Source organism: Aquarana catesbeiana, linkage group LG10 (genome assembly GCF_042186555.1).
Source record: "Aquarana catesbeiana isolate 2022-GZ linkage group LG10, ASM4218655v1, whole genome shotgun sequence".
Lineage (NCBI taxonomy): Eukaryota > Metazoa > Chordata > Amphibia > Anura > Ranidae > Aquarana > Aquarana catesbeiana.
In genome coordinates, this window is record NC_133333.1 from 53,962,594 (window position 1) to 53,985,226 (window position 22,633).

The following is a 22,633-nucleotide window of genomic DNA, read 5'->3' on the forward strand; positions in this document are numbered from 1 at the left end:
CACATTCCAGGGAGGGATAATGATGATATAATTTATTTTCCTGATTTGCTGGACATAAGAGAAAAAACTCATTTAGGAGCTCAGTTAAAGGGGAAACTATTACATCTTCTTGTTTTATTATTCATACAACAATCAACCATTTTATAGCAATTAGGCAGTACCTTGATTTCCTATTTTTTCATGATTAACGCTGGTACTGTGAACAAGTCAGACCCAAAGATTTCCTATGGAGAAATGCATTTTGCCAAAGACAACATTTACTGCCCATTTGGTATACATTTGCCACAGTTCCTTCTGATCTCTTCATTTACATTTACCTTCCACATTCCACCGGTAATTTTTGTAAACATGGCCAGTGTTGAGGTTGAATCCAGGCAAGTGGATGTGCTTGTATACACCTATCTTTTTTTAATACGGCCCCTTTTCAATTAGGTCCACCTGTCAGTTTTCAAAACCTGATTGGAAGGTCTATGCAGGTCTATGGGCAGGTAGATGTAAACAGACGTGTATTGTTTATAATGGAAGTTTATTGATTGAACTTGGTCCATAGACTCTAGGGTTATGTGTCATAGGACTGTCTGAACAGAGTGATAAATTCTTTGGCACATAATGTACTTCCAGTTGTATTTTAATTATGTATTTATCTGCTAGTCTAGAGTCCAGCTTTAGAGAGACACAGTCACCGCACCATTCAGAGAAAAGCAACAAAGGCTCCTGATAGCCAAACCCCTCCCCAACAAGGTATATCCACCAGTCCACACTCCCTCATTGTTTCCACACTGCTGTCCATCCTGGGTTGGACTGGATAGGGTTGGAGCTTTCTTGGATGGATGATGTCACTTTTTTTCACTTCACAGGGAATCTAGGAAGAAGGCCGCTGTGGCCCAGGCATTGTCACATATAGGAGGTGGCATGCACCTCCTTACCCCCCCCCCTTTGTTCGGGCAACAGTGCTTGCATTCCGAAGGGGCGGGGGGTGACGAGGGAGCCAGATGGGTGGGTATACCTTGTTGGGGGTGGGCTACCAGTAATCACTGTCAGTTTGCCCTGAATGGGAAAAGTGGCCATGTCTCTTTAAGGCAACACTTGCCGACTCTAAGTTCTGGTGTACTCTGCTGAGGTTTCCGCTGCAAAATACAGATCTTAGAATTCATTACAAAGCTGTATGGCAGGCAGCTTCTATTTATTTACATTGTCAGTAATGACATACTGGGTTCTCTTTCAGGATGTCATGGTGTAGCAGCAGTTGAAGGGAAGTAGGGGGGAGGGGGGGCTGCCTGCAGCTCAGATGAAGAGATCTTTGATAATGTTGTCACGTGTGAATGTCTAACGACAGCCATATTCTCTCTCTCTGCAGTTCTTTGTAGTGCTGTTGATCATCTTTCTTCTTGAAATAATCAGTCTGGTCCTGTTTTTCGCCTACAATGACAATGTAAGTGCTCAGCGCCAGGTTTTATCTCTGCATATTTTACCTGTCATTATTACTTAAAGGCAACATTAAAGAAGAACTCTGTATTTCTTATTTGTATTGTTTGGATTTTTATAATGAATAAACAAATTAGCACATTTGTCTCTACTGTTAATATATAACTATGAACTGATCCAAACCATTCACCCAGAATAATAGATACAAATATATATATATATATACACATTATATTGCCAAAAGTGTTGTGGCACCTTGGCGCCTTCCTTTACACGCACATTAACTTAAATGACAACCCAGTGTTAGTCCATAAGGTTCAATATTGAGTTGGCCCACCCTTTGCAGCTGTAACAGCTCTTCTGGGAAGGCTGTCCACAAGGTTTAGGAGTGTGTCTATGGGAATGTTTGACCATTCTTCCAGAAGCGCATTTGTGAGGTCAGGCAATGTTGGACATGAAGACCTGGCTCGCAGTCTCCGCTCTAATTCATTCCAAATGTGTTCTATTGGGTTGAGGTCAGGACTCTGTGCAGGTCAGTCAAGTTCCTCCACCCCAAACTCGCTCATCCACACTATATTGCCAAAAGGCCACCCCTCCAAATCATGATGAAGGGGGGATTATGGTGTGGGGTTGTTTTTCAGGGGTTGGGCTTGGCCCCTTAGTTCCAGTAAAGGGAAATCTTAAGGCGTCAGCATACTAAAACATTTTGGACAATTTCATGCTCCCAACTTTGTGGGAACAGTTGGGGGATGGCCCCTTCCTGTTCCAACATGACTGCACACCAGTGCACAAAGCAAGGTCCATAAAGACATGAATGAGCGAGTTTAGGGTGGAGGAACTTGACTGGCCTGCACAGAGTCCTGACATCAACCCGATAGAACACCTTTGGGATGAATTAGGGTGGAGACTGCGAGCCAGGCCTTCTCCTCCAACATCAGTGTCTGACCTCACAAATGCACTTTTGGAAGAATGGTCAAACACACTCCTAAACCTTGTGGACAGCCTTCCCAGAAGAGTTGAAGCTGTTATAGCTGCAATAGGTGGACCAACTCAATTTTGAACCCTACGGACTAAGACTGGGATACCATTAAAGTTCATGTGCGTGTAAAGGCAGGTGTCCCAATACTTTTGTACTTTTGGCAATATAGTGTGTGTGTACATATATATATATATATATTTACATGAACGTAAAAGAGAACCAGTCACAACATAGCTAGTGGAAACACCTGTGTTCTAAATTATTAAAACTGGACAGGCTTGCTTATGAACGCATTTTATTTGAGCCTATTATATTTAGACTTAGTTTACACTTGCTTTTGGAAAGTAGTAAAAATAGGTATGCATAATCCATACATATCCACCACTTAATGGCTCTGGAATCTATTTTTCATGAAATTGTTTCTCTCTGTGGTTTTCTCGTAACATCCTCCGTGAGCTCCATAACATCTCTTTCTCTCCTTACTTCTATGATTGGAACAAGCAGTGAACGTTAGTTGTGGTCATGTGCACTGAGCTACCCCCTAACAGGAAGTCAGATCACATTAGCCAAAAGAAAAAAAGAAATTTGGAGGCAGCTAAGAGCAATAGAAGGGATTTTCTTGAGTCAAGAATACAAAGTTTAATATAATATTTTCTTTTTGAACCAGAATTTAGGAATACCTATTAGGAATACCTATTAGTAAAACCTGCCAAACCTGCCATCTTCAGCTGTTGCAGTGCATAGCACAGAGAAAGCCAGCAGGCCGCAGCTGTCAAAGCAATTAAACCTTTTAACTGTAAAATAACTAAAAAATATTTTTTTAAACTTTGCAAAAACATGAGCAGGATATTTAAAACTGTATGCCACATAAAAACATTATACTTCCTAAAAGCCTTCATCAAACCAAAATTGTAAAATATGTTTTGGGGTTTCAAGTAATTTTCAGGTCTAAAATGTGCATTTTAACGCAACTTTTTTTGCACGTTTTTCCAGTGGGAAACAATATTCTAAGAAGGTTAAACTAAAAGTTCAGTTGGCCAAAGAAAGAACAATAATGCCAAATTAGCCATGTCAAGAAAACAAACCCATTTTGTCTTTGCTAAAATGTAGCTTGCTGTTGAAGGAGATCAAGATTTCTAGCATACAATTATCCTGATCCCATCCAGAGTCCAAAAAACGGGCATTTAAGCATTGAGGAAGAAGCAGAGTGAAGCCCCCGAAACACATTGGTTATTGGGTTCTCTGCATGTTTTGGATTAAAACCTTCCATTTGGATTTTAACATTTCGGTGTGGTGCTCCAAATTTTTGGTTCAACCAATATACCTTTTGCTAAAATTTGGTCAGGGTGCACAGGTTTCATTGACCTCACCTGATCGCAAAAGCTTAAAACCAAATATTCAAATTCTTGCATGAAGCCAAGTCATGAAGGGCTGCACTGAGCACAAAGGAGAAAAGGCACATGACAGGGTGGACTGGAAGGCAGGAGAAGGGTTAAGAATGGATATGATGTAGTGAGCAGGGAGGATGTGGTCATAGCCTAAGGAAACTTCAAGGAGGAACAGTCTGGTGAGCAATTTGGTCCAGCCGCTGACCCTCTTGGTAAACGTGTGGATATGGCTATGATTGAGAATGCATAGGTTTAGGGAACTGAGGTATAAGAAAAGGATGGTGGACTTGTGGGGCACATTGTACTTTTGCCACAGCATTGCCAGATCCTTGATGGTGCCAAAAAAGTAAGATCGTTGGTAATGTTTGGGCGAGTGTTTAACCTTAATGGTCACAAATATGTATGATTATGTAGTGTTCATGAAGTAGGTACTTACTGAGGTTTATTCCAGGTGAATAATGGTGTAAAGATTACTAGTGTGCACCCACTGAGCTGGTTATAGATGGCTGGTGGCCCGTACGTGTTTACAACGAAACATGTTATTGGGTGGCACTGTCAAGGACCTGGCATAATGGTTATATCAGAATTCTTGTATGTTTTTGAAGAAATGGTGTCTAAGGCTCCATTCACACCTGAGCATAGATATCTACTGCCGTTTTTCTGGCGTTTTTCAAGCCTTTTCATAGCTTTTTTAAAGCTTTTTTGCAGCTTTTTACAAGTGTTTTACAGCTTTAGACGTTTTTGTTTAGCCAATAGAAAGCAGGGGGAGGAGAGGGAGAGGAAATTAGGGGTAGACATGTACAATTTTCAAATCGGTCGAAGCCGGCCACAGTGTCCTTAACAACCGACCAGTCATCAACTGTCAGAGGGCTTCCCCACTGACAGCTGAATGTGAGAAAAAGAATGCCTGCAATGCAAAATAAACAGAAAAAACAGCGTGGAGTCCCCCCCCCCCCAATCCATACCGGACCTGAAGCACCTGGTATGGATTGGGGAGGGGGGGGTTAACTCCATGCTGTTTTTTTTTTTATTTTTATTTTTTTCATGGCTGGCATTCTTTTTTAAGGGGAATCCACACCAAAATTTAAAAAAATGACGTGGGCTCCCCCCCAAGCCCCATACCAGACCCTTATCCAAGCATGCAGGCCAGGAAAGGGGATGGGGATGAGTGAGTGCCCCCCTCCCCCCTCCTGAACTAAACCAGGCCACATGCCCTCAACAAGGGGGGGTGTTTTGGGGCAGGGGGGCTCTGCTCAAGGGCCTTTTCCCCACAACTCTGGGCTGTGGTTGTGGGGGGCAGCGGGTGGGGGCTTATCGGAATCTAGAAGCCCACTTTAATAAGGGGCCCCCCAGATCCCGGAATGTGAATGAGTATGGGGTACATAGTTCACCAAAAAATTGTAAAAAGTTAATAAAGACGCAACAAGAGTTTTTGACAAGTCCTTTATTAAAAAATAAAAACCAATGTAGATCCATCGCCCACCGCACCGCCGGACGCGAAAAAAAAAAAAATTAATAAAGGACTTGTTAAAAACTCTTGTGTCTTTATTCACTTTTTACAACTTTTTGGTGAATGAGTAGGGGTATTATGTACCCTATACTCATTCACAAAGGCGGGGGCCCCCTTGTTAAGGGGGCTTCCAGATTCCGATAAGCCCCCACCCATAGACCCGCTGACAGCTGATGACTTATCGGTTGTTAAGGACATAGCGGCTGGCTTCCTGGCCCACTGCTTAACATCAGCTATTCTTCACATAGAATTCGAATCAGTCGATCATTTTTGCAATCATTCTGAAAATTTGGAATTTGATAGAAAATTAAGAAACAAAAAGAAACAAGGCGTTTTGCTTCAGGTGACAGAACGCTCATATGTGAGCAGAGGCCATTCATATAAATGGGATTTGGCTTGTTGGGCATTCTTGAGTTTCACAGCTGAGCGATTTTTAAGCTGAAAATCACGGGTGTGCACGGGGCCAAAATCATGTTATTGTTATCTTGTTATTTAACCACTTCTGGACCAGCTCACAACAATATACGTCAGCACTTTGAAGAGGAATATCGTTGTATCCTCTTTTTCAGTGAGCAGACCGGTTTTACATAAAAGTGGTCTCTGCAGCAGATTCGCCGCAAGATCACTTTTATCGGTGGCGGGAGAAGGCCCGGCATCGGCGGAGGCGATCGCGTCCTCTTCCCCCCTGTGGTATGGAGCTGAGTAAGGGGAAGATGGCCCCCACCCAGCTCCATACCATTGCAGGGCGGAAGCGACGTCAAAACGTCTCTTCCGCCCATAGCTCTTAAAGGGACATTTAAAAAAAAAAAATTTCCAATCACATTTTTTTATTTTTTATTATTGCATTTCAGTGTAAATATGAGATCTGAGGTCTTTTCTCTATTACAAGGGAAGTTTACATTCCTTGTAATAGGAATAAAAGTGATTTTTTTAAAAAAGAACAGTGTCAAAATAAAAAATAAAAAGTAAAATAAATAAGAGAAAAAAAAAATTAAAAAATTGACGTGCCCCATCCCGCCGAGCTTGCGTGCAGAAGCGAACACATATGTGAGTAGCGCTGCATATGAAAACGGTGTTCAATCCACACATGTGAGGTATTGCCACGATCGTTAGAGCAAGAGCAATAATTCTAGCCACAGAGCACCTCTGTAACTCAAAACATGCAACCTGTAGGATTTTTTAAACATCGCCTATGGAGATTTTTAAGGGTAAAAGTTTGTCACCATTCCACAAGCGGGCGCAATTTTAAAGCGTGACATGTTGGGTATCAATTTACTCGGCATATCATCATCTTTCACAATATAAAAACAAATTGGTCTAACTTTACTGTTGTCTTATTTTTTACTTCATAAAAGTGTATTTTTTCCAAAAAAAGTATGCTTGTAATACCGCTGCGCAAATACGGTGTGACAGAAAGTTTTTGAGCAGAACTACATTTTTATTGTGGCTTTTTGGATTAGCCAAGAACTGCAAATATAGCCAAATTCTTGCAGACTGGCTGCCCATCAGGTTGGCTGTGGTAAACCTAATCTGCTCACGTACAAGGCAAATTGACTCCAGCAATCTTTTGCTGAACACTGAGGTATTAAAATTTGAAAAATAAAAATATGGTTATGTGGTGACTACATGTGTATGCAGTTGTTATAATATTGTAATAGTTTACACTTCTACCATCCAGAAGTTTTCTATACACCAGTTGGGTCACACACATATCTGTCATAATGGTACTGACTCTGAAAACTTTTTTTTTGCCAACAGTTCCACAGTTATGCCCAAGAAGATCTAAAGAAAGGTCTAGCACTCTATCAAACAAAAGATAATCTAGGACTAACGAACGCTTGGGACATAGTGCAGACTGAGGTATGTACATTGTGCACACTGATGTTACTTTGGAGCCCAATTATATGTGATGGGGATTCTGACAGCAAGATTCTCCCCCACCACAAACTCTCCCGCTGTATACTCTATGATATGAAATACTGCAGGACATACAACTATTTGAACAAATTAAATGTAGAATTGATTTCTTATTAACATATAAAGATTTCGCTTACAAGTCATTTAAAGTTCATTAATTTACCTTATTTATCGGCCTATAACACGCTCAGGCGTATAACATTCACATTCATTTTATGAGGGAAGTTTCAGGAAAAAAAAACTTAAACTTTAAATAAGGAACTTTGAAGTAAAATAAGGGTCAGTGCCCATCTGCAGCTTCACCATTGCCATCAATGCAGCCTGATCAATGCCCATCTGCAGCCTCACAATTTCCATCAATGCAGCCTCATCAGTATACATCAATGCAGCCTCGCCATTGCCATCAATTCAGCAGCCTCACCATTGCCATCAATGCAGCAGCCTCACCATTACCATCAATGCAGCCTGACCAATGCCCATCTGCAGCCTCACAATTTCCATCAATGCAGCCTCATCAGTCCACATCAATGCAGCCTCACCATTGCCATCAATGCAGCAGCCTCACCATTGCCATCAATGCAGCAGCCTCACCATTGCCATCAATGCAGCAGCCTCACCATTACCATCAGTGCAGCCTGATCGATGCCCATCTGCAGCCTAGAGGGGACAGGGAGGGGGTGGGATGAGCACAGACAGATTACATACAGTGAGAATCTCCTATGATAGACAGAACAGTGGTCCAATGGTGGCCCAGGAGACAGGCCTTCCTATTACAGAGTCTGCAAAGTAAACAGGAGATTCTCACTGTATGTAATCTGAGGGCGCTCCCGACGGCGCTCCCGCCCCCTCCCTGTCCCCTCTGAGGCAGCTAAAATTAAAGTATTGGCATATAACGCACACACGCTATTTGCACCCGACTTTCAGGGTGAAAAGGTGCGCGTTATACACCAATAAATACAGTAATTTATACCCAATGTAAAGCACTGAAAATGCAGTTGAAATATATATACACACGCTGCATGCCTGCGAGGCTTTGCTTATTACAACCCAGGGAGGCAGACCCTTCTATTGAGCACTAACTTTTGCAACTACAATGGCTCGCCCTTTGTGTGTGTGTGTGAGTGTGTATGTATGTATGTATGTATGTATACAGTATATATATATATATATATATATATATATATATATATATATATATGATGGACAAAGAAAGAAACAAATCTTTGATAACATTTGCTAAAATCATTGCAAACCGTTGATCAGAAACAACAAATGCATTTCAAAGTGAATATGTGAGGATAGTAATATGGGATCTACCATTGGACTCCTAGTTGCTTTGCTTTGCTTTGCTTCAATACTTTAAGTCGATGACTGAGAGAACAAGCATACAGCAAGTAATGTGTGAAATCAGGTTTACCAAACTGTATACTTTTTCCAGGTCAGGGGCCTAGAATGCATAGAAGCCACAGGTTCAGCAAGGCAGCCAGGCAAACAGCATTTTTAGACAGAGATCAACAGTGGCCATCCAATGAATGCAGTGATGCATTTAGAAAAATCATAAAACATGTTTTAAATGCAATTATGAGTACTTGAATCTGTTTTCATATGAGCTTCCTGTAACTCCCTGTATACTGGTACTTGGAATGGGGGAGGAAGGGTCAGCACTAGGAGCCAATCAGGTGTGACACATTGTGCTGTCAAAAAACATGTTGATAGGAGTGGAGAGTGACAGCAAAGATCAACCTGGCTTTGCTGTCTGGCAGGGTTATGGAAATCTCAGGAGTGGATGGACCAAAATGCAAATCTTTTTCAGGTAAAACAGCTCTTACATTTGACATTTGACTATTTACCTGGAGTTCAACTTAAAGAAGATCTGCCATTAAAAGTGCTTTCTAACCCCTGCCCTGGCCAAATAAATAACAGCTTTTAAGGAGTGCAAAAGTGCAGCTTGTCTTGGCTGTGGGCACTTTCCACAAACAACGGCAAGAGGAGTGCAGAGCCTGATGTGTTCTCCCTCCCTCTGCATTCCAATTGCCACTGTTTGTCTGTGGGAGTGCTCACAGCCAAGGCAAGCTGCACTTATGAATCAGCCATCTCCTTAAAAGCTGTTATTAGATCGGCCAAGGCAGGGGGGATAGGGGGAAGGTTGGTACTCATAACTGGGGTTAGATTGGCCATGGTAAGAGGGGAGCAGGTCAGACTTCCTAACAAGGATTAGAAAGCATGTAACAACATGGGCACAGGATTGTAACAATAAATAATGATGATAGATCTTTAAAATGGGAGCAGGAGGGTTAACACAGCACACTAGGGAAAACGTAAAATGTATTCTCAGCGGGTAAAGAATTAAAATACCTCAAAGAAGTTCATAATTGAGATTTGCTGCCACATGAGCAATTACACTGCAGTGATTTTTAGGTGAAGCTGATCAGCGATGATACCATTGCGACACAGTGGAGGTCATATGCTGTTCTTTTTTTCATCCATTAGTCACACCACGCTCCTGTCATCATGTTTGTGGCTAACAAATCCCTTGAACCTGCTAATTCTCCCCTCTGAACCAGACTGTGATATATTAGCGCTTGCAGCATCATCTGTAATCGGATAGGATCTTATTTGTAAGCGTTTTATTGCTCTGTACTGTTTTACGGGGCTCTGCAACGCTTCGCTGCCTTCATTTTGCATGTTTGTTGGTTTTATGACAGAATGAATTGCAAAGTATTACTGGTGGCAATACCAATTATATAGAACGTTGTGAAAAAATCTTACAAAAAGAAACCGTATCGAGAATAACCAGCTGATAAGTTAACTAGCTTTTAAATAATAGTGTGTTACCAAGCAACATAGAAATGCCAAAAAACTACCACATTATAACGTACACAGTATGATAAAGTAAATCTGTCATGAGAGAAGTATTAGAGACAGCAGCTGGTGACCTCCTTGGGAAAATGCTAGTTACTTGGTTGTATTGAGTATCAACTTTGAGTCACATTTGTGGACAAATAAATCGGGAATAGGGATGAAGTTCAGATTTGCCTGCCCAGTGGGTTTACATAGAATCCAGAGAAGTTCAAGGTCCCGTTGAATTTATGGTGAAATTTCTCCTGTCAAATTTTAAAGGACCCATAGTGTCCTGCATGACCTTTCAACTGTGGTCCACACGGTTAGAATGGCCAATAATGGTGATTTTGTTATGTGCCAGCCAGGTAGTAGAGGGTGAGCAGGTTCTGCAAGACAAATCAGTGGTCATACCACACCAACTAGTGGCAGGGCACATCTGGCTTTTTTGTCTTATGCCGTGTACAGACGGGTGGACTTTTCGACCAGACTGGTCCGACTGAATGAATCCGTCGGACAATACGACCATGTGTGGGCTTCATCGGACCTGCAGTGGACTTTTTCGGTCGAAAATCAGAAGGACTTTAGATTTGGAACATGTTTCAAATCTTTCCGACAAACTCGAGTCCGGTCGAAAAATCCGCTCGTCTGTATGCTAGTCCGACGGATGAAAACCAACGCTAGGGCAACTATTGGCTACTGGCTATCAACTTCCTTATTTTAGTCCGGTCGTACGTCATCACGTACGAATCCGTCGGACTTTGGTGTGATCGTGTCTAGGGAAGTCCGTTCGTTCGGAAGTCCATCAAAAGTCCGTCGCAAAGACCGTCGGATCTTTAATGCCGAAAAGTCCGCCCATGTGTACACGGCATTAAAGTGACCTACTTTACAGCCACAGCACACACAGGACAAAGCCTTCTCCTTTCATCTCCCAGGTGCAGAGCAGCCAGTTTTCTCCAAGTCTGGCTGCCACTGCATCCTCTTTCTCCTTCCCATCTGCTAATCCCTCCATAGCCCCACAAACTGGTTGGGAGAAGTTGGTGGAATTATTTGATCACACAATCAGTGACTTGCTGCAGGAGAATGATCTCAGTCTTGTGGAAGAATTTCTTTATTCATATATTTACGTTGAGAAGGATAGCGTTACATGGTAGTGGAAGTTCAGCCAGTTATAGGTTATCATTGACAACAAAAGCCCTGATTCTGATGCTACAGGATAAACTTTTGAGTTGCCTTACTGTCGCATTTAGACAATATTTGCTTATCCTATCCAGTGGCAGTGGAAGGAGGAGAGGGGCCACGTCGAGGTCTCCCGGAAGTGGGGACGGATAACTGTCAAAAACAGGTACCTGCCCCCCCCCCCCCCCCCCGAAAGGTACCAAATACGGCAGCGGAGCAAACATGCAGAGCTTCCCCTTTTAGGTGGAGCTCTGCTTTAAATACCAGAAGCTCCAGGGCCAGAGTCCATTGCAAGTGCTCGCTGTCCTGCTCCAGGGGTTCATCTACTCTCGCTTTGTCCCTCTTTTATCAGGCTCCTCCAAGGATCCTCACAGTAAGGCCTTATGCACACTGGTTTCTCCTGACAGGAAAAAATCAGCGTTATAAACTCGGCTAAGCTGCATTTTTTCAAAATAGTTCAGGTGAGTTTAGCATAGATAAATCACAGAGTTTGGGAGTTTATTTATTTCATTGGCCAAAATTTTTATTTATTCTGGCCTCTCCTGAATGCGATTTTAGGGCGTTCAGAAAACAGCCAAAAAACTCCCCTGCTGATAAACTGTTAAAAACGTCCATGTGTGCATGGACACATAGGATAACATAGAGGGGAGTTTAAGGGCAGAAAAAAAACCAAACGCTTAAACTCACAAAAATATGAGTTTAACACGCGATCTGACTTTCCAACGGGAAACAATCCGATCGTGTGCACGAGGCTTTAGTATATTGGTCCGTATCCAGTCAAATGGGTCATAGACTGCTAAAAAAAAACCTGGCAAACCTTCCTCTACAGTTGGGCTTTATTTGGTTTATTCTAGTTTCATTATCTTTGGAGTTGCTGTTTCGATGGACACACTGTCAGCGTATATATTATTGATATTATTTCCCTTTCAGTTCCGTTGCTGTGGAGTGAAGAATTACACTGACTGGCTGGAAATGAGGAATAGCAGTACTGTGCCTCACTCTTGTTGCACAGAGCACAGTGCATCCTGCCAAAGCAACCCCAGCACTTGGTGGACAGAGGTGAGTCCCTTATACTGTTAGTAACATAAATAGGTTCTCAGAGTTTGTAATTGAATGGCAAATAATATAAAACTATTTCCTGCAATTGTGAATAGCCAGTAGAGCTCAGTCAGCCAATTTCCATATAAGGACATTATCATTTAAACCTCAAAATAGAAGCAGTCTGCCATGTTAGAGAAAGACTATGCACATTTAGGAAGGTCCATTAGCATATGTTTAGCCCTGGTTCACACCAGTGCAATCTGTCATGCGATTTGACAGTTAAAAATTTCATGACAAGTCGCACTCCATTGCCGGCACCATTCAAATCTTTGCGACTCAAGTCACAGTGACATTGAAAAAGGTACCTGCACTACTTGTTTCCAATTTTATTGCGACATGCATTGACTTATGTTAAATGAAGTCGCAAGCCACAGTGAAATCGGAGGTCCAAATCGTACTGATCTACTGCTCTGAATTTCAAAGCCACACTGGTGTGAACCTGGGCTCAGACTTTAAAAGAAAAATATGCATTACTTTCCCATAATTATATGGTGTAGGCCTATTAGAGAACATTTTACAGAGTGCATGGATCCATTCACATCAGTCTTTAACCCTGTTGGGGGTTACACTGTAACGTTCCTAACGTGGCTAAAAAATTCCATAAACAGATAAAATTTCAGGCAATTCCTGCTGAATCAGCTGAAATTCGAGTCGTGGGTGGCTCGGTCAACACCATGCAATGCAACCAAACCTGATGTATCAATCAACTTTTGTCGAAGGAGCTGGGTGGAATATTGTTGACCATACAGTGACTACATCTAATTAGATACAGTCACTGTTAAAGTATTCTGACATGAGTGTCAGTTATAAAAATACAATAGCCAACAGGGAAGACTCTATATGCATACTGTATGTAGCGCTACCACCCTAAGAGCCACTGGTATTTTGCCCAGGTCTTTCCCACTTTTTGCCCCACAGCCAGGCACAAGGTAGATTCACACAGTCAGGTGCACATACTTTGGCTCGATGTCTTCAATGGTCAGTTAGGGGTTGTTGTTTTCGTTGTTTTATTTTTGGAGAGCTTGGTTAGTGAAGAGGATTAGAGTGGGATACTCCAAGAAATAGAACTATTCACAAGTGAGGACGTCTAACTGCTCTCTTAGTAAAGCTCTGGTGAAGTCCTCGCTGAAAGCAGATAGAAGACTTCTCCTTGGCAGTAGCAACAAAGTAGTTCAGGATTGAGCAAAGTGCATTGGTAACAGTAGTAACTGGACAAAGCTTTTCCCTTGTCTGGACCCTTAGCTGACTATATAGCACACCAGAAGGGGTTAAGAGCACAAGTCTATAGATCCTTTAGGTAGTCTATACTCACAAAATTTCCAGGGACAGTTGGTTGCCTCCTTCCACCTTCCAAGTGACACTCTATACCAGTGATACCAAACCAGATCTTCAATAGACAACCCCTTCAGCCAGCTTTCTGTAGAACCAGGGTCACTCTCTAACTTCAGGCCCTCAGGTCACCCACCTGAGGCCGCATGGCAGCATGTGCTTGGGAGAGGCAGCGTGACCCCTCCCAGACTAGAACTCTCCCCTCCAGGAAAGACCTTGTGCTCAGTGTGTCTAAAGAATAAATACCCTCTCCATGTTAGGCTACCACATATGGCTAGCCTAACATGGTGAGGCACCAGTTAACCCATTAGTATTTTCTATGAGATTTTGGGAGGAAGACAGAGAACCCAGGGAAAATTAAATAGACATAGGAGGAGCATACAGACTACATTCATATAATGTTTAAAATTTAAAATTCATACATCTAAAAACCATTTGATTGTGCCTGAGTTTCTGAAAACCCTCTGGTATCTGCATCCAACTTAAAGTGGTAGTAAACGCTGTACTACCACTTGTACCTACAGGTAAGTCTATAATAAGGCTTACCTGTAGGTACTGTGAATATCTTGTAAACTTGCACAGTTTAGGAGATATTCGGAATGCATGCAGCCAATGACATCATCAACGCATTCGCTCTGAAGGTCTGGCCTACAGTGCCGGACCTTCAGAGCCCGTCTTGGAAACTGCGGCTCCTGTACGCATGCGCGAGAGTGACATCATTGCGGCTATGGCCAATCACATAGCCGGAGTTTGCGAACCCGGAAGACAGACAGAGGGAGCATGTCAGCCCTCTCAGTGCTGGAGGGCTTTGTTTCAAGGTAAATATTTTATAATGTGCTAGTATGCGATGGATACTAGCCCATTATGCAATTGTTTTGCAGGTTTTTTGTTTTTTTTTAGAACACCGGCGGTTTACAACCACTTTAAAGAAATAAACATACCGGCTGTCAATGCTGGTCTCTTTTTGAAAATGCTAATCACCTGACTTTCTCTAAGTTCAATTCACTGAGTCACTAACCTGGAACAAACATGCAGCAAGCCAAAAAAGTCAGCTCCTGGTCATACTTGTTCTGGGTCAATGATGCAAATGACATTGAAGCCATTGGACCAGCATGGAACAAACATTTTTAGAAGGATTCATCAGCAATGGTAGCCCATAGCCTCAGTAATCTCATTGACATTATCCAGTTCGGTGACATAATATTGGCAATTAACAATCTTCCCTAAAATGGGATTTTTGCAGGCCCACGTTTTTCCTGAATTAGATTTGTGACTTTTTATTGAATCTCTGATCATCTGTACAAGAATGACAGCAACATTCCCCAGATATCTTCCGAGAAATCAGACCCTGTTAGTAAAGTTATTTATAACCCCTGAGTGTTGTCAAGGTTCATAGATTATCCCGCAAGCTAACAGTACTTGTGGTTTGCCCTAAATCCATCTGTTAATCTTTTTTTACTAACATGGCATGCAGCGAGTGACTAGAGGTAGATTTGTGTCCCCAATGCGACCAGTGACCATACCAATTAGCCATGAATCTCACAGCGCGGCAGATTTGACCTTTTGGGAACAGAAAAAAAGGCTCTTTAAATTTACATTTCGTCATTTATATTTTATATGTTACAGCAGATGCCAGCACAGGAGTCTATTGATGAAAAATGAAACGATGTACAATATATATACTGGCTGTACGTAGGCTGGTAAAGTATAGCTGTAATCCATCACTGTGCTGAATAACTGATAACACAAAAATAAACACAATAGCTGTGACAGTAAATAATATATAAGCAGTGCTGCTTGCATTCAGTGACATGATAGCATAGTCGAAATAGTCTAATATCTGTTTGAGGCCTATGACTTGACCATCTGGCTGCTGTTGGGGGAATGAGTATTTGTACCAGTTAGAAAAGCTATCTCAATATTTACCATGATAAGCCAGAACTAAAATCATGCTTCTCAACCCATCCCTGTCCATTGGCATAAGGTCAGGGCCGGACTGGGAATAAAAACCAGCCCTGGAAAAAATTTCATACCAGCTCCATAGCATTATTATACCAGCCCAACAGCATAACATCATCATTTTCTTGTTCATAAAAGGGAAAACCATGTGTTTTAAAGCACATTTGAAGAGTGCATTATATATAGATTAGACAGATATGAAATCAGATAGGCCTTTATATATAAAAGCAAATTCCAGTTAAAAGTGGTCAATCATCAAAGGGGACCCCAGGAACTCAGAACGTGGGGGGGGGGGGGGGGGGCACCTTCCGCAGAAAGAATACACTAAGGTAGGGGGAGTGGGTTACTGATATGAGGGGGAATCCTTTATATCAGTGCCCCCTTACATTATCGTATTCACTCCCCTCTTACATCAGTGACCCCCTCAGACTGGCCTAGCGGTGCTGTCACTGACCTACTCTCAAGTGCACCATGCAGGGCTCAGTCAGTTGGCACCAGCTCGGTGGCTCTGGTTTTAACCTATAGTCTCCTCACCACAGTCCACACACGTCTGACTTCTCCCATGACCCCTATCCCGGCGGTGCTCCCACTCTTGACTCTTGTCCATGAATGCAGCCTCACTGTGCCCACCATTGCAGCCTCACTGTGCCCATGAATGTAGCCTCACTGTGCCCACAATTGCAGCCTCACTGTGCCCATGAATGTAGCCTCACTGTGCCCACAATTGCAGCCTCACTATGCCCACCATTGCAGCCTCACTGTGCCCATGAATGCAGCCTCACTATGCCCGTGAATGCAGCCTCACTGTGCCCACCATTGCAGCTTCACTGTCAATTAATACAGACTCACCATCGCCTGGTAACACACACACAGCAGGCATCTCCTCCTGTGTATCACGGAGCTGGCTGGGTCTGTGTTCGGGGGCCTCGCTGTAACAAGGTTCCGCCCCCCTAAACCAGCTCGTGTGATGGGCAGAACACTGATTCAATCTACTATTACACAAGCTATTCTAGGGGGGCGGGACCTTGTTACACCGCGGCCACCGAACACAGACCCAACGACCTCTGTGATACACAGGAGGAGGAGGAGGAGAGAGGGAAAGAGTGGAGTACTGCAGCCGCAACTTAAAGCGGCCCCAGGGCAGGCGGCCTACTGGAAAATTTCCCGGTATCCCGGTAGGCCAGTCCGGCCCTGCATAAGGTCAACAATGCCAACTCTAGAGGGTTGTGAAGCACCTTTTACATAGCTTGGCCCAAGGGTGCTTGGATTGTGCATTCACAATTAAAAATCCTCTCAAGTCTATGGTTGCTTGTAAATGGACATACAATGCTTGTGTGACTTTGAGTGGCTTTCTGCCCTTTGTGCAAACACTGCCCTGGTGGTTAAGAGCAGGAGACGCTTGAGGGAGCAATGTAAGTCAATGACCTGGGATCTCCATGATTAAGCCCTGTTGTGGGTGAAACAGATTTGGTTGGGGGTGATTAGTGTGCTGTCATTGCAATAAACCTTGGCTGAAGCTAAACATTTTCGGTGTGCAGCCTGTTATTTGGATGGTCAATGACCTGGTAGATTTGTTCTATGCAATGTTGGTTCTGCACAAGGAGAAGCAAAGCCCAACAAATGTGAATTTGTGTCTTGGACTAATTGTGCACCCACTTGGTAACAGCTGTAGGAGTGAGTTGGAAGATCAACATTTTGACACAATTATTAACATTTAGTTGGTCACATTCATATAATAAGTCCCTATGCCAGCAAATAGGCAAAGCTGATATATTTGTACAGGGTAGGGTTGACCTTTCAAATAAACCGGTCACAAACTTGGGCAATTCAAATGGAAAACCACATATGCAGAAGTTACCTTCAGTAAAAAACAGAAACAGTTATTAGATTTATGTATAGGCAAATGAGGTTACATGTAAATCTCAAGTTTTCTGGATAGTCGATATTGGCTTTGCTCCTGTGTAATTGGTGACCTCCCTGACCAATAGATAGGTTTATGAGGCAGAAATAACAGGGCAAAGCTTACCTTTTTAAAAAAAAAGATCATCATTAACATAGAACTTTAGCTATTTAAAGGGCTGGATCTGCTAATCATTTTAACATATGATGGCTTCTTGAAGGTAATTAAAGTTTATGCAATAATTAATTTGTTTATCTTCTGCATAGGGGAACAATAACATACAGTATTATGCACTATATGCTATTGTTCACTAAGAGGATTGTTTGTTTCGAATTTGTCAGAACAGGGAGCTCTTGTTGTTTTAATAAGTGCAGACTCTATTCTGTCTCTAATTTGTGCATCAGACACATCAATAGACTGCACAGCTGGGAGCCCCCATGACACGTATAGGAGCAATTAGAGCCTGAAACCATTTTCTATCTGACTGTGTTTCTGTCTATGGATTGACTCTCCTTTCTCACACCTGAGGGAATTTCTGAATGTTCCTACTGATAAATAGCACTCTGCGTGCCTGGACTACAGATTATTTACTTAACGCGTTCCGTTGTTGTTTGCCTGAGTGATCCCTTTTTGTTTCATTTTTCTATTTCCCTTTTCACTATTTGGTAGCACAAGGCTGTCGGTCATGCAGCTAGCAGACCATGTCCGGCCTTTATTATTATTTCCTGTAGCTTTATAGTACTGACATATTAAATGGTGCATTACAGGTTACAAATACACATCAGTCTATACCTCTAAAGGAGCTTCCAATCCTAATACACATTTATATATGTACTTCTTCAGAAATTGTTTTGTAAAGTACTGTCTGTATCCTACCAATTTACCACTTAAGGACCATGCCTCTTTCTGAGATTTGTTGTTTACAAATTAAAAACAGTTTTTTTTTGCTAGAAAATTACTTAGAACCCCCAAACATTATACATTTTTTTTTCGAACACCCTAGAGAATAAAATGGCGGTCATTGCAATACTTTCTGTCGCACCGTATTTGCGCAGCGGTCTTACAAGCGCACTTTTTTTGGGAAAAAATAAAATTTTTTGAATTAAAAAATAAGACAACAGTAAAGTTAGCCCAATTTTTTTTAATATCATGAAAGATAATGTTACGCCGAGTAAATTGATAGCCAACATGTCACGCTTCAGAATTGCGCCCGCTCGTGTCAGGCTAGGGAAAACATCCGATGGCCTCCGCCGCTGCCGATGGGGGGCCCCTTTCCCGCCGCCGATAAGAGATCTTGCGATGAACCCGCTGCAGACACCACTTTTATCTGAAAGCGGACTGCCCGCTGAAGAAGAAGATACCGGGGTTATGGCAGCTAGCTGCTGCCATAACAACTATATTCCTCTTCAAAGTACTGACGCATAACGACGGTGGGTGGTCTGGAAAGTGGTTAAGCTTTAGGTTTTTGACATTTTTCAGAAACTTCACTTTTTCTAACTCTTTGCCTTGTCCAGCTTATTGCTCTCTCTTACTTAAAGTGATTGTAAAGGCAGAAGGTTTTTTATCTTAATACATTCTATGCATTAAGATAAAAAGCCTTTTGTATGCAGCAGCCCCCTCAGTCCCCGCTAATACTTACCTGAGGCCCATCTAGATCCAGCGATGTTGTAGGAGTGTTTCGGCTGCTCGGGACTCCCCTCCTCATTGTCTCCCACTGCTGTTTATCAAAGTCAGTCAATGAGGAGAGAAAGGGGGCGGGGGGCAACCGGGCTGTGGCTCTATGTCTGAATACACACAGGGAGTTGTGGCTCGGCTCGGGTGCCCCCATAGCAAGCTGCTTGCTGTGGGTGCACTCAACAGGAGGGAGGGGCCAGGAGCACCAAAGAGGGGCCCGAGAAAAGGAGGATCTGGGCCGAAATCCACTGCACAGAGCAGGTAAATATAACATGTTTGTTATTTTTAACTAAAAAAAAAAACGAGACTTTAGTATCACTTTAACATTCCCACACTGATGACAACTGAGCTTTCTTTTTTCTGTAATATCACTCAAGTACCTTTCATCTGTCAAACAACCTCCTACAGATTAAGCACCCCCATCTGTGACTGTGATTTTAAAGCTGACCAAAAACTATTATATTACAGTATACACATTCAATGTGTCCATCTTTGAAAGAATTCCCATATGAATGTACAGAATTAAAATTTTTCATTTTCAATTTTTGATCCTTTACAATCCTTTACAACATTAGAATTCCGGCAAAAAATTTCCATTCTGAGCCTTTCGAATTTTCTGGTTCAAATGGTCAAAAATGAACACTGTGGGTGAAGGATTGTTTAATTGTGTAAATGGGATTGTATTTTTTTTTTGGTTGAACTAGATGGACTCTTTCTATCTTTTTTCAACCTGACTAACTATGTAATGCTGATATGTCTTAATTTACCATTGGAACATTGAACAAACATTTTTGAACAAAATTCTGTAAGGGGACAGTCCAGCCTATTTTCATGTTGCTGACACATGCAGCTGGACTCCACCTTAGCATACAGGGTTGCAGGGCATCACGCTTGTGTTCCACCAAAACCCGCATACTGTTCACATGTATGGATGCATGTCCTAGACCTCTCCTCTCATTCTCCTGGTCACTACACATATTAGTCCCTTTGTGCCAGGATTACACTTACACAGGCCTATGGTCCAGATAGAAGCTCCAGAAGCCCAGTCGACCTCCCTGGTCCCATGAGATGTGGGGACCCAGGCCACCAGGCACATGATACTTAATTGCATTTTCTCTCAATGTCAGGCTTGGAACTCCATTTCTTCCACCAACACCCACTCCAGAACTGACCAAGTTTGCACCAGTACAGTATACAACACTTCACCCCAGGCATTGGCTGTACTTAGCACATCACTCCCAGTTGAACATTACACAGAGGGCCTCTTGTTGAAACGTAACTTCTTTACTTGGTAGCAATGTAATAAACAGTCCATCTCATTGGTAATAACTTTTCCAAATAATGGCAAGCCCAAACAATTCAGTCAATCATGTCACTACAATTTGGTGAACAGAAGGAGAGCATTGTGGTACTCATAACCAAGCTCATGACTCAAGTCCATAGTCTAAATCCCAGAATCTAAGGGCAAAGTCCTCTGCGGCTCCTCCCCACAGGGGAAAGTACACCAAGACTCCTCTGTGGTGCCCTCTCCTTGTGATTCCAGGCAGAGATCCCAGACTCCCCCACATTTATAAAGGGCATCCCGTTTCATCATTCCATCCCCAAGAAGGAGCCAAAATTAAAGGGACCTAAGTTTACAAGTATAGGAAATGTTTCCGCACTCACAGACCGAGGATTGCAGCCCCCCCCTTTTTACGCACCCTCAAAGGGGTGAGTTATGTTAAAGCCAGTTTATAGATAGGAGCAAGTGGCGCTACCTGTGTTGGATACCTAGTTGGATATATAATCTCTACTGGGTGCGCAAATGTGCACTCTACTCAAAATAAAGGTAAAAATAAGTTATAAAATGAATATGTGCCAATTGGGATTAATGTTCTGTGCCAGTGTGTACAGACAAATAAATCCTTATTGTGTAGAAAGGTTTAGGTACACCCACATCAGTGACAATTGATCAAAATGTATAAGTAATCTGGTAAACGTCCCCCCTAAATGCATTGAGGGGATTAAATGAATAAATAGAAATCCTCCTTCCAACTAATGTGATCATTAACCATCAGTCTGTATACAATTATTAATATAACATCTGATATACGTGTTACCACATTATCTCCCCAGCAGGCAGCTGGGCAGCTAAATATAGCCTAAACACATTTCATCAGCGTTAAAAAATACCATAGTAATAAGAAAAAAGTGAAAAAAAAAAAAACTTGTGAAAATAATTATTCAGAACCACATTAAATGTAAGAAATGTAATATGAAAAATGAAAAAATTAATTGTGAAAGTCCCAAATTAAAAAGTTCCATATAGTTCCACCAAATTCAAATATTCTGTGTAAAGTGACTTTTGTGACAGCGACAGTTGATATCCAGTGACTCCGGTGCTCCCCCTCAAGGGTCCTCACTCACCAGCTCCATGCACCCCTACAGGGGTAATCGGCATATACTATCCAGCATTCGATGGCGTCTAGGGTTCCAGTGAAGTTGTCCCTGGGGGCTTCCGCTCCAAATACAGTATATCCTTCAGAACTCCGGGTTCCCCTCATATGAAAGAGACAGGGCTCCCATAGTGTGATAACGTATTGAATTTTATTAAAAAAATGCTGAATGACAGCAATCAGATTACATAAAAATAAGTAAGTAATATAAAATGTTTAAAAAAATTTGTACTCCTAAAAGGAGTCAGACTATCACACTGCGTAATGGGAGATCAAGCCTGGAGAGAAGCTCGTGGATGCAAGCTGACAGCCGAGCGGCGTGCGCCTCAGCTGCGCTCCACACTCTCTCCGACTTCTCTCCAGGCTTGATCTCCCATTACGCAGTGTGATAGTCTGACTCCTTTTAGGAGTACGAATTTTTTTAAACATTTTATATTACTTACTTATTTTTATGTAATCTGATTGCTGTCATTCAGCATTTTTAAAATAAAATTCAATACGTTATTCACACTATGGGAGCCCTGTCTCTTTCATATGAGGGGAACCCGGAGTTCTGAAGGATATACTGTATTTGGAGCGGAAGCCCCCAGGGACAACTTCACTGGAACCCTAGACGCCATCGAATGCTGGATAGTATATGCCGATTACCCCTGTAGGGGTGCATGGAGCTGGTGAGTGGGGACCCTTGAGGGGGAGCACCGGAGTCACTGGATATCAACTGTCACTGTCACAAAAGTCACTTTACACAGAATATTTGAATTTGGTGGAACTATATGGAACTTTTTAAGTTGGGACTTTCACAATTAATTTTTTCATTTTTCATATTACATTTCTTACATTTAATGTGGTTCTGAATAATTATTTTCACAAGTTTTTTTTTTTTTTTTTTTTTTCACTTTTTTCTTATTACTATGGTATTTTTTAACGCTGATGAAATGTGTTTAGGCTATATTTAGCTGCCCAGCTGCCTGCTGGGGAGATAATGTGGTAACACGTATA

At 42.2% G+C, this 22,633-nt stretch overlaps 1 protein-coding gene across 3 annotated transcripts in view; it reads left to right on the top strand.

Annotated features, from left to right (window-relative positions):
* LOC141110695 (tetraspanin-4-like) overlaps positions 1-22,633 on the top strand; it is a 172,477-nt gene that overhangs the window by 131,372 nt on the left and 18,472 nt on the right. For all 3 annotated transcript variants that reach the window (XM_073602198.1, XM_073602199.1, XM_073602196.1), the window contains 3 exons: positions 1,358-1,432; positions 7,061-7,162; positions 12,167-12,295. In XM_073602198.1, coding sequence (XP_073458299.1) covers positions 1,358-1,432; positions 7,061-7,162; positions 12,167-12,295 — 306 coding nt within the window. The remainder of the gene's footprint in view (positions 1-1,357; positions 1,433-7,060; positions 7,163-12,166; positions 12,296-22,633) is intronic.